We start from the raw sequence: 13,312 nt of genomic DNA on the forward strand, positions 1-13,312 counted from the left end.
TGCCCTGACTGGTTTGGCTCTGTGGATAGAGCTTTGGCCTGCAGACTGAAGGGTCTCAGGTTCGAGTCCGGTCAAGGGCATGTACCTTGGTTGCGGGCATATTCCCAGTAAGCAGCTGGTCCGATGTTTCTAACTTTCTATCCCTCATCCTTCCTCTCTGTAAAACATCAATAAAATATATATTTTTTAAAAGAAAAATAAATAAAAGACTTGAAATCCCTAAGAATGAGGACAACAGTCATTAATGACAGTGAACCAGAAGCACAGGAGTCTGTGACTGAAACGCATGAGTGCCTGGGGGGGTCTCCATAATGACGTAATATGTAAAGATCTTTATTTTTCACGGGAGAATGAGATTGGAGGGGATGTGGTTGCTTTAAGCCTTAAAGGGGCCTGGCGGGGCGAGAAGTCCGAGGTGGGGATGCCTGGTCCAGACTCCCAGGACGCGTCTGCGCAGTGAGGCTGGAGGAGGGGCCACGCTTGGGCTCGTGCGCGGGGGCGTGGCCTCGCGGGGGCGGAGTCTGCGCCCTGGGTCCGCCGCCGCCGCCGCCGCCGCCGCCGCCGCCACCGCCGCCGCCGCCGCCGCGGTGCAGCACCTCCAGCTTCAGAGCGAAGGAGGCCGCGGCCTGGGCCGAGCCTGGGGCCGCCGCTAGCCGCCGCTAGCCGGAGCCTCCTGGAGCCCCCGCGCCGGCTCCACCTGGGGGCGGGCTCAGGCCCGGCCCGCCGCCGCCGAGCCCCGGACCGAGGCCGCATGCCCGAGGACCAGGCTGGCACAGCCATGGTGAGGGAGCGAGGCCTGCCCGAACCGCAGCCGCCCGCCGCCCGCCCCGGCTCCCGCAGGCCGGCCGGCCCTCGCCCCGGCGCCCCGCTCCCGCCCTCCGCGCCCCGGCTTGGCCTCACCTCCTCGTTACCGCCCCCTCGGCGGCCCGCTCCTCCTGCGCGGGGCTCCCGGCCACCTGCCGGCTGGCATCCCCTTTCTCTCCTTCCTCCCGGTGACACCGGTGTCTGTGTGTCTGTGTTTCATCGCCCTCGGTGACAGCCGCTTTCGCGGTCCCCTTTGCCGCCCCCTCCTCGTCCTTTAGCCCGACCTTCCTTTCCCTCTCTTGCCCGTAATTATCTCTCTTTGGGGAATCTCCACTACTTACCTCTTTTCCTCCCCGTTTTCCGTTCCTGCTCGTTTTGCTCTGGCTTCTCACCCCCCTTTTCACCATTTTTTTTTTTTTTATCCCCGCCGCCCCCTCCATTCCATATCATCTCTCTCCCCCGCGTCCTCTACCATCCACATTTCCTCTCCCCTTTATCCCCTCTCCCCCGCCTCTTGCAGCTGTCCCCGTTTCCTTCTCCGGGTTTCAGGGGGCTGAGCTGGAACAATGTGAAGGCAGTTGCTTCGCCGGAGAGGTAGGGCGGGCAGATGGGGATTTTGCAGAGGGGAAGGGCGATGCTGGAGGTATTGGAGAGGGCCTCAAAGCCTTATTCCCTTAGTGTCATTGCAAACCCGAAGGGACAGTGTGTTTGGAATGATGGTGTGAGGCCAGCATTCTGTAGGACCTTATGAGATTATGTAGCCTTTTGACAGAAATCACTTTAAAAAAAATGTTTTGGGAATGCAATTTTTATTTCAAGGGCTTTTGATTCATGTGTAGGTACAGTTTGGAAAATTTCCAAACATTTACAGATTTGACTGTTACTCAGAACCAGGGGCTTGTTTTCCCTTGGAGACAGAGACCAGGGCTTCTACAGACTGGAAACCAGGTTGGTTGGCAGTCAGATTGTGACAGCTCTCCTGAATGCCTTCCACTGCCTTCGTTCGTTTTGCCTTCTCTGAATTTAGTTGAGAGACTCTCTTTCTATTTGCAGTTTTTCTCCTTCCTGTTTCAAAATAGGTTGAGGTTTCAGTTGATTTTTTCATTGAGTTGGGTCACTCATTGTTTGCAGTACCATGCATTCATGAACATTTCTCCATCCATGCAGTCATCTACCGTATATTTTGGGTTTGGGGAGTAATAGGACAACCAGTCAAATCTAAGTCCTGGTTATCATGTTCTCCTAGAAGACTAGTTAATTTCCTTTTCTCCTCCCCCTCCCCCCATCTGTTTTTTAGGAAAGTGGTTTATAAATGAAATAATTTAATTTGTGAGCTTTTCTAACTCACTGACTCTGCATTTTTGGGTTGTCATTCTCCTGTGTCTGCCTCCAAGTAGCCTTCACATTCCCAACCGATCACACTCATTGTGTTAACCTGTTTCTCCCCCTGAGATGTGTGATTGTAGACGGCAATTGTGCTTTACTTCTTTCTGTAATTCCCAGTGCCCACTTAAATATAAGAATATGTTCTGAGAAATGCATTGTTAGGTGATTTTGTCGTTTGATCGTCACAGAGTGCACTTATACAAACCTTGTGGTATAGCCTACACACCTAGGCTACATGATATATATGCCATTGTTGTATGTGCAATACATCATTGATCCAAATGTTGTTTGTTATGGAGTGCATGACTGTAGTAGAGATGTCTAAGACAGGCGCCATCAAACCTTACCAGGTATCAAAATTAACTGGAGAGCTTGCATGCTGCCATCTCCAGAGTTTGATTTATTAAGGGTGGAATAGAGCCTGAGAATGTGCATTCCTAACAAGTAGCCCATGTCGTGCTGATGTTCCTGGTCTGTGAACCATTAGTCCAAGATATACTCGTAACAAGTAACCCCGCAAATTGCTGTTTTCTCTCCTTCTCTCTCTTAAAAAATCAAAAATCAAAAATCAAAAAATCAAAATCAAATAAAAGCCTTAAATAAATCAGGGTAAGCTATGGAAGTGATGTATGTGTGTATGTGGCAAATATTTTAGTTAGTATGGTTAAGCAGCACCATTAATAGCTAATATTTATTGAGCCTGACTGGATAGGCCCTGTTTTAAGTGACTTACATATTTTATTTCATTTAATCCTCATAGCAACCCAGTGAGATAAGTAGTAGGTCTATGAATGTAGAGACCATGTTTATTTGGCCCATCATTGAATCTTTAGCATACACATAGTGCCTCATGCGTAAGTGCTCAATAAGTATTTCTTGAGTGAATGAATGACTTCAGGCATGATCAGAAAGAGAGGAAGGCTTAGTTGAGAAGGGGGCATTTGAACTTGAGTCTTAATAGGTGGGGCTTTACTGGATAAGAATTTGGGAAGGAAAAAGTCATTCCTGGCAAAGGTGCCAGGTTGAATGTCGAAGTTGAGACAGAGTAGGCATGATGTATTCTGGGAAATGTGTGTCTCTACATTGAGGGTGTAGTAGGAGATGAGACTAGGTGACCAGATCATGGAGGACCTTGAATCATAGATTCAGGAGTTTTGACCTCATTATAAGATCAAGTTACCTTGAAAGTTCTTTTATGTGTGAAGGAATATAATAATTAAGAGATCTGAAGGGATGATCACTATAAATCAATATGAAACATGGTTTGGAGTGGGAAGAGCTATTGTACTCCTCTGGGTGAAAAATAAGTGTGTGAGCTTTCTCCCTAGCCTTGTTATGGTGGTGGTGATTTAAATTGGAGGAGGAGAATGTAGGGAATGAAATAAGATCTGCCACACCACTTTTAGTGAATTTTCCATAGAGATAATACTATGGAATTGTACAGGAAACACAGAATCAGTAACAGTTTTGCAATTCTGCTCACTCAGTTTTCATATGTGTGCAGCCTTTAGGAATTTATGAGAATATTAAAACAAAGTAAATTTATTATACCAAAGTCCTTTATTTACAAACAGTAGGTCATGTAGAGAGAATCAGTACTCAGTTTTAAAAAATTATTCTTAGAGAGAAAGGAAGAGAGAGGGAGAGGAAGAGAAAGAGAGACACATTGATGTGAGAGCAGAACATTGGCTGCCTCCTGCATGTCTCCTACTGGGGATCAAGCCCTCAGGCATGTGCCCTGACCAGGAATTGAACCGGCAATTCTGTGCCCAGGATGACACCCAATTAACTGAGCCACACCAGCCAGGGGCAAACTTATTTAACTTTAAAAATATTTTTTGTGTGGTATGAGAAAGGAGTGATTTTAAGTAAAATATATTTTATTTTAAATTACATGTATAATTTATTTAATAATACATTGAGCAAAATACATTAAAACAGATTTCCTCTTTCTATTTAACAAATGACGCATTAATATGAGATAAAATCATTGTCATATTTTAAAATGAATATATATTACAATGTAGAATGAACTTAATTATGTTTATGGCATCAAAATAGATAATAACTGACTTTCTAACATTAAATTTGGAATTCTTGTATTTTTGTACTTAACAACAATAGGTTTTTATAATTGTTCTGTTTTGTTTCTAAATGACAGACAAAAGGGAATGTTTCCAGGCTGCAACTTGAAATAAATAAAACATTGGAGGCATGGATAGTTTATATATAATAAATGGAGATCCTAAATGGATATAACTATCACCACATTTTTAAAATTTTATTTATTTATTTATTTATTTATTTAAAAATATATTTTATTGATTTTTTACAGAGAGGAAGGGAGAGAGATAGAGAGCTAGAAACATCGATGAGAGAGAAACATCGACCAGCTGCCTCTAGCACACCCCCTACTGGGGATGTGCCCGCAACCAATGTATATGCCCTTGACCGGAATCGAACCCGGCACCCCCCAGTCCGCAGACCGATCCTCTACCAGTGAGCCAAACCAGTTTCGGCCAACACATTTTTTTTAATGCTTAAAAAATACTAAGCTGTCTTGCCCTGGCCAGTGTTGCTCAGTCGGTTGGCCTTTGTCCTGTGGACCAAAAGGTTGCTGGTTCGATTCCTAGTCGGTACATGCGAGTTTTGGGCTATATCCCAGGTAAGGGGCATGCAGGAGGCAGCTGATTGATGTTCTGTTCTCATATTGATGTTTCTCTCTCTCTCCCCCCTCTCCCTTTTTCTTTCTTTAAAAATAAATTAAAAAAATAAACACTGAGCTATCTTAATGTAGTACCATTTAAGAATCCTGATCAGATAAATGCATTCATTTACTTGTTTCATCATCAGTGTAGCTAATGTTTCATGTCTTTAACCAATAGTTCATTATAAGAAAAAAAATTTTAATATAATGTTCAGTGTTCAGATGAAGTTGTAACAGTTGAACCACTATAATATTATGAGCCAGTCTCCTAATTTTTATTAATTCACTTATGTGCAGCAGATAAAATCTTGGATACTCTCAAACTATTCTGTTTTTAAAGGAGAAAAAAATGTAATAATTATTTTATTAAATGGTTAAAATATACATATTGAGATAGACATTAGTATTGAATTTAATGATGTGAGCCATTGGGAAATGCTGGCTAGACCACTACTTTTTCATTGGTTCTAAAGCTAGCCCTTAAAAACACACTTAACCAATAAGTGGCAGAAATAGTCATTATTTATAGTGGAGTAAAAGACATTTTAATGTGAATAGTAATTAGAATAGAAAAAGAATGTTAAAACAGTGTTCTTGAATACTGGGACATGTATTTAGAGGAGCATGAGCTCATACAGCAGCTTTTATTTAATGAGCACACAATGTGTCAGATGGTATACTAATTAATCTTCACAGTCCCAGAAGGTAGATAATTTTTTTTTCATTGCACACATAAGAATACTGAGGCTTTGCCGGGACCGGTTTGGCTCAGTGGACAGAGCGTCGGCCTGTAGATTGAAGGGTCCCAGGTTCGAGTCCGGTCAAGGGCATGTACCTTGGTTGCGGTCACATCCCCAGTGCGGGGGAGGGGGTGTGTGTGTGCAAGAGGCAGCTGGTTGATGTTTCTCTCTCATCGACGTTTCTAATTCTCTGTCCCTCTCAATTCCTCTCTGTGTAAAATCAATAAAATATATTAAATAAAAAAGAATACTGAGGCTTTGAAAAATCAAATAACTTTCCAAGATCATAAAGCTGTTCATGACAGCAGGATTCAAGCACAGGATTCTCTGACTCCTAGGCCTATGCTGTTTCAAACACATTCCCTGAGCTCTTATGTGGTTGTAGGAATCTAAACTGAATTCAAGCATTTAAAATATTTGTACCATTGTTTCCACTATAAAAGTAATTCATATTTATTGAAAAAAAATTGGTCAAAGGTTATGTACAGTCTTATGGTTCTTGATCCATATTGCCAATTGCCTTCTATAAAGCACTTGAAGCAGAACATCAGATGTTGATGGCATTCTGTCTTTAGCATTTAGATACCTTTTGACCATTGAAAGCTTGTGAGATATGACAGGAATATGCTTTCAGAACACATTAATTTTGGGGGGAAAGCAAAAAGACAGGTAGGGATTCAATATCATTTAAAAATGATGCTGCTCTTAGTTCTAACAGCATCTATTATGCATTAAAAACAGCATATATTTTAAGATTTTATTATATATAGAGAGAGCATACTTGGTATGAATGTGGATTTGTAGATTTTTTTATGGCACTAAGGAGCCTGCCATTTAGACTCCACTAGTTTACAGTGTTCTTATAGAACACTGTAAATCATTTGTTAATCATTTAAACATTTTGTTCTTGGCCCCACAGGCTGTACTGTACAACTCAATTGGAAACCATACATATGGATAACAGTGGGTCTACAAAGATCTGTATCCTGGGTACTTGTCAGTGTCTACATAGTAGGGGCTTAGCAAATAGTTGTTGAATGAAAGTGTCTTGAGTATTATAACTAGGATCCTTGTAATCTAAACGTTCAATGAATAATCATTTTATGAAAAAAATTGTCTTAACCCTAGCCGGTTTGGCTCAGTGGCTAGAGTGCTGGCCTGAGGACTGAAGGGTCCCGGGTTCGATTCTGGCCCAGGGCACGTACCTTGGTTGCGGGTTCCTTGGCCCAGGTCAGGGTGCTTGCTAGAGGCAACCGATGTTTCTCTCTGTCTTTCCCTCTCCCATTCTCTCTGAAAATCAGTGGGAAAATATCCTTGGGTGAGGATTAACAACAACAACATAAAAGTATTTTCATTTTATACTTTATAATTAAGCACACATAATGCTGTTTTTTCTGCTTCTGAGTTTTGCTTACACTATTTCTTTTTGCCTAGAACGCTGTTCCCCTTCTTTACTAGTTAATCTTCATCTGTCGCCTTAAACCAGTGATTTTCAACTGGTGTGCTGCGGCAGGCAGGCACAGTGGTGTGCCGCAAGAAATTATAAAACATGCAATACTTTACTATTTAGTTAGTGGCACTGATCTCTTTTCCCTGTCAGAAAAAAAAAAAAAAAAAAAATGACAACAGCCAATGCAGCAATAACCATCCAATGTGAATTAATCAAAATTACTAGCATACCTATTTTTGTCATATCAGCAAAAAATATAGCATATTTTTTATGTGCTGCAGAATTTTAGTAATTAGTTTACATGTGCCATGAGATGAAAAGATTGAAAAACCTCTGCCTTAGACGTTACCTCCTTTGTGAAGCCTTCGGTTACCTTCAGGCGGCCTTGTATACTTTTTCCATATGCCTTTCCTATACTTTGTATATGTCTTGGTTACAACAGTTATTCTGTGGTGGTAGTATTTTATTTTATTTTATTTTTTTTGAGAGAGAAACATTGATTTGTTCCACTTTTTTATGCATCCACTGGTTGCTTCTTGTATGTTCCCTGCCTGGAGATCGAACTCACAGTCTTGATGTATCGGGAGGACACTCTACCTCAACTGAGCTCCCTGGCCAGGGCCAGTGTTGTTCGTTAGTAGGTCTTGCTGTCTCTCCAGATTGTGAGCTCTCTGAGGGCAAGGACAGTACAGTGTTTTATCAGTTTCAAGTCTTAAGCACTTTTCATAATGCCTGAGACATACTAAAAAGATAAGTATTTATTCATTGAAAGAATGTATTCGTAGAGAATTGAATAAGGTGATGTTAACTGAAGATGTGAGTTGTAAAAGAGGGCAAAAAAGGTGAACACTCTCCATAGGTACCCTGAGGGAGAAAAGAGGTTTGAGGGGTAAGAAATGCTGGATCAGATACTAGCCTAAAAGGTACTTTTGACCTAAGATACATATTTCTGTCAAGAGTTGAGCTGGAATTAGGAAGGAAGCCAAGTGATTTCAAGATGAATTGCAAAACAATATTCCTTTGTATAAATACTTGCAAATTACTTGTTTATAATTTGTGGAGGTGTCCTTTCAGAGAATAGAATATTTAAACACACACAGTAAAGACTCAGTTACAAGGTAAATTTAGAGGGGTGGTTAATCATTTAAACATTTTGTTAGCTCTATAACAAGGTCTTTTTTTTTTTTCTTTTTTCCTTTCTCTAGTTCTGTTTTGTATAAACATTTTTCTTAGCTCTCCAGCATCTTACTGCCTGGTCAATGTCATATTCTCCTTTTCTAAAAATGTCTTTAGAAAAGGAGAATATGAAATATTTAAAAAGTTTGGATGTTCTTGGTTATGTATTGTCATTTACTTTTCATGGGCCTTGTAACCTTTGGTAATCATTTCACCTCTCTATGCATCCATTTTTTTATTCTAATGAAACAGTTGTATTAAATCCTCTGTGATCCCTTCCACCTCTTAAAAAAATGTAAAACTCTGGCAAGTTAAAGGTAAGTATTATAGTAGAGTGGGTATGTTCTATTCGTTATAGTACTATGGGATAATGGGAAGCTGCTTTTATAACTTTAAATTTTGTATACACTTGAGCTCTTATTTCCATGAATATATTACCCAACTTTCATACCAGAAGCTATTTATTCAATTATGTTAATATTTGCATAGTACTTTAGTATTTTTTAAAAATATATTTTATTGATTTTTTTACAGAGAGGAAGGGAGAGGGATAGAGAGCTAGAAACATCAATCAGCTGCCTCCTACACCCCCCCCACCAGGGATGTCCCCACAACCAATGTACATGCCCTTGACCGGAATTGAACCTGGGACTCTTCAGTCCACAGACTGATGCTTTATCCACTGAGCCAAGCCGGTTTTGGCAGTACTTTAGTATTTTAAAGGCATTTTCATATACATCCCATTTATTCCTCGATACCATTTTGTGATTGTCAAGATAGAGGTTTAGCATGAATTTTACAAATAAAGAAAACTGAGAAGTTAATTTATTTTCCTAAGGTCACACAGCTACTAAGTAGCAGAGCCAGGACTGACTACAGGGCCTAGTGCTTTTTCCGTTATTAACCTGGCTTCTCTGTTTACTGAATTCTGCTTCAAAACTCATGCTGAAAGTTAAGAGGAAACGATGCTAAAGTATCTCTTTGAGTTAGTGATTCCTAGGATCTACTCAACAGCTCAGTGATTATTGACTTGAATTTTTATTTTGTTTCTTGAAATAGTTTTGCTACATGTGCTAAGATGGAAGGGAAGGAGATTTATTTACCTTACCAGGCCATGATCTCTTATAGATGGAACTCCAGCTTCTTGTCCTTTGGCACATAGTCATTTGCCGCACTGGCCAGTCCATAAAATGATACATGCAAGAAGTTTGTCTTACCTGCATTATTTGACTTCTAGGGATCTCTGAAAGTAGTTGGTGTTTTTTTTTTTAATTGCTTAAAGTATTACAAATAGTAGTACATATGTCTCCTTCTCTTACCCCCCCCCCCCCCAATTGACCTTCCCCCAGCCTCTCCTCTCCCAGTTGGCTGTTTTTAAAACAGAAAAATAACTTCCGACTGTTAAGGCCAAAATAGTTCATTATGTTTATATCCTTGAATACAATATATATTTTAATCCTCATTTGAGGAGTGAGGACACTTTTCCCATTGATTCTTAGAGAGAATGGTAGGAAGGGGCGGGAGAAGAGGGAGGGATGGAAGGTGGGGGGAGGGAGGGAGGAGGAGAGGGAGAGAGACAGTCTAACCACTGAGCAATACACACCAGGGTGGTACTATATTCTTGACTTTTTCCTCATTTGTGAAATGACTGTGTGTGGGGAAGGAGAAGGTAAATGGATTATATGTATCTAAGGTTATATTAGTATTTATCCCTGGAAGTCTGACTTGGTTGAATAAGTAAGAGAAAGTATAAAAAAAACTCCCATAAATGAAGGAGGGATTTCCCATGCAGTACTTCAAAAATGAGGAGTCAGCCGAAACCAGTTTGGCTCAGTGGTAGACTGTTGGTCTGCGAACTGAAAGGTCCCAGGTTCGATTCTGGTCAAGGGCATATACATTGGTTTTGGTCACGTCCCCAGTAGGGGGTGTGCAAGAGGCAGCTGGTCAACGTTTCTCTTTCATCGACGTTTCTAGCTCTCTATCTCTCTCCCTTTCTCTCTGTAAAAAAACCAATAAAATATATTTTTTTTAAAAATGAGGAGTCAAAGATTGTGCAATATCTGAAATTTCTTTTCCCATTTACTCAAATGACACTTGTCTGCCTTTCAATCCCATTGTTTAATTTCAGGGCTGGACTTGGGGTTTATATTTCTTGTTGGACATACAGTCTCTTTCTCTAGAGAGAAATATATATTTTAAATACACCTAACAATAAATTTGTACTTGATTGATCATTTCATTCAATAAACATTTAGTGTCCATCATGTGGTAGGTATTACTTTAGGTTCTGGCAATAACAAAACATAGTGTTTGTTTTATGAAATGTATATTCTATAATAATAGCTAACCTATCTTGAATAGTTAATATATGCCAATCACTGTTCCATGTGTCTTTCTCTTAGAATTTATTTAATGATGACAACAATCTTATGATATAGTGACTATTAGTGTCTGCATTTTACAGATTTTTAAACTGGGGTGTGGGAGAGTAAGAATTTTGCCTAAGGTTACATAGTTTTTTATAAATGGTAGAGCTGACATTTTAATCTAAGCAGTCTGACTCCCAACCTCACACTTTTTACCACAGTATTACACAGCCCTGCAGAGAGATGTCGATACAAATTTTATTTATGTCAACTTCATAATCTTTATAATCACCTGGTTTCTGGCCCAATCTAAAAAAAAGTCATCTAGGGATAAAAAATGGAGCACTATCAGAGCCATTTTCTTCTACTGGAGGATTTATGAGTTTCAGGAACCTTTCAGATGGGAGATGAAATTTTGAACCTGATTCATGAGTTGGAACTGAGATAGCTACATAAAACCAGGATTTTAAATTGCCTATAGCCTTAGTGACAAGGTAGACCAAAAAATGTCTGTCTAATAGTGTAGGGACAGAAAGAGATATTACCGGAGAAACGAAGATGGCGGCATAGGGTAGACACCCGAATGCAGCCTACCACAACAAATTTGAATTTAGAACTGAAAAACAGGGGAGGCATTGCCCTGAAGCGCCAGACGACTAGCTGAGAGGAGGCTCTGCCATCTGGGAAGGAGAGAGAAGGCACGCTGAACCTCAGGAAGTGTGAAGGTACGAAGAACTGTGTGCGCGAAAAGGCGCTGGCTTAATCCCGGTGCGGAGGGGAAGGGCCGGACCGAGATTGCTGCTGGCTTACTCCCTGCACGCAGAGAGGGCGGGCCGGGCTGAGTTCGCTACTGGCTTACTCCTGGCGCGGAGAGGGCGAACAGCTAACGCGGCTGGCTTTCTTGTCCGAGAGGAAAACAGAATCACCCTATTGCTCTGATAAACGGCCCCAGACAGGGAGAGGCCAGACTGTCAGGCAGTGGGCAGAGATCTCTTGGAGGTGTGTGAAGCCAGAGGCCATTACTGCGGGACTTGGGGAGGAGCCAAAGGGAAAACAAAGTTTGTCTGCACCAACCCGAGACTCCGCCCTACCTGTGGCTGAGCACAGAAGCTCTCCCAAAGGCTGGCTTTCTCTAAGGAGGGACTTGCAGGAATCCAAAGCTTGTCTGCACCTTTACCAAAGAGGTGCACGCACCTGCAACCAATCTTCCAAAACTCTCCAGGAACAGGACTTTTCTAAGGCGAGACTGACAGGGAACCAAAGATTGTCTGCGCCACCCCGAGATCCCGCCCTATTCAAGCAGAGTACGGAAACCCTCCTAGCTGAGACACTGCTGATCCTCACAGCCAATTGGCTTGGAGATCAACGCTTCCCAGTGATACCAACAATAAGCAAGGCTTAACAACAAGACTGCACTCACAGCCCACAAAGGGCTACACCAAGACTGTCCACCACAGGTAACTGGGAAGGCTGTGCTACTGGGCTCTACCAGAACACCTAGCACACAGCTATTCCATCAAATCAGGGAAACAACTAAAATGCAGACAAGAAGAAGGACACAAAGGAAGGAGATGGAGGAAAAGAAAAGATTGGACATTGAGTTCAAAACTACAGTTATAAGGTTATTCAACAATATCCTAAAAAAGGCCGATAAAATAAATGAGACCTATGAGGATATGAAAAGGGAGCAACTAGAAATAATAAGGGATCAACAAGAAATGAAGAAAACATTGTCTGAAATAAAAAATATTATACAAAGTCCTAAAAACAGACTGGAAGATCGCAAGAATCAAGACAAAGATTTAGAACACAAAGAGCCAGAGGACACTCCTCTGCAGAAGCGAGAAGATAAGAGAATCCAGAAAGTTGAAGATAGTGTAAGAAACCTCTGGGACAATTTCAAGCGAACCAACATCAGAATTATGGGGATTCCAGAAGAGATAGAGCAAGATACCGAAAGAGTACTAGAAATAGTGACAGAAAACTTCCCCCACTTGGGGAAAGAAATAGACTTACAAGTCCAGGAAGCCCGCAGAACCCCAAATAAAAGGAATCCAAGGAGGACCACACCAAGACATATCATAATTAAAATTCCAAGAGCAAAAGACAGAGAATATTAAAAGCAGCAAGAGAAAAGCAGGTAGTGACCTATAAAAGAGCACCCATAAGATTGTCAGCTGATTTCTCAACAGAAACCATGCAGGCCAGACGGGAATGGCAAGAAATATTCAAGGTGATGAATAACAAGAATCTACAGCCAAAAATAATCTACCCAGCAAAGCTATCACTCAGAATCAAAGGACAGATAAAGAGCTTCACAAATAAAAAAAAGCTAAAAGAGTTCACCACCACCAAACCAGAATTATATGAATTGCTGAAGGAGGTTATTTAGGAAGAGGAAGAAGATAAAGATAAAAATTATGATCAACAAATACGTAGCTATCAACAAGTGAATCTAAAAACCAAGGGAATTTAAAAATCTGATGAACAATATTAACTATTGAATATAATAGAATCAGAGGTATGGAAGGGGAGTGGACTGACGATTCTCAGGGAAAAGGGGAGTGGGGGTTCGGGAAGAGACTGAACAAAAACTGTGCACCTATGGATGAGGACAATGGGGGATGGGGAAAGGACAGAGGGTGGGGTGGGAACCTGGTGAAGGGGAGCAATTGAGGGGGGG

At 41.3% G+C, this 13,312-nt stretch overlaps 1 protein-coding gene across 4 annotated transcripts in view; it reads left to right on the forward strand.

The window, feature by feature from the left end:
- The first annotated feature begins 505 nt into the window (after positions 1-505).
- Positions 506-13,312, forward strand: part of ZYG11B (zyg-11 family member B, cell cycle regulator) — a 68,469-nt gene continuing 55,662 nt past the window's right edge. For 3 of the 4 annotated variants that reach the window (XM_036447654.2, XM_036447655.2, XM_045584606.1), the window contains exon 1: positions 506-781. In XM_036447654.2, coding sequence (XP_036303547.1) covers positions 752-781 — 30 coding nt within the window. In that variant the 5' untranslated portion in view covers positions 506-751. The remainder of the gene's footprint in view (positions 782-13,312) is intronic. The other variant, XM_045584607.1, reaches the window with a different exon arrangement.

The sequence above is a fragment of the Pipistrellus kuhlii genome, unplaced genomic scaffold (assembly GCF_014108245.1).
Source record: "Pipistrellus kuhlii isolate mPipKuh1 unplaced genomic scaffold, mPipKuh1.p scaffold_m20_p_2, whole genome shotgun sequence".
Classification (NCBI taxonomy): domain Eukaryota; kingdom Metazoa; phylum Chordata; class Mammalia; order Chiroptera; family Vespertilionidae; genus Pipistrellus; species Pipistrellus kuhlii.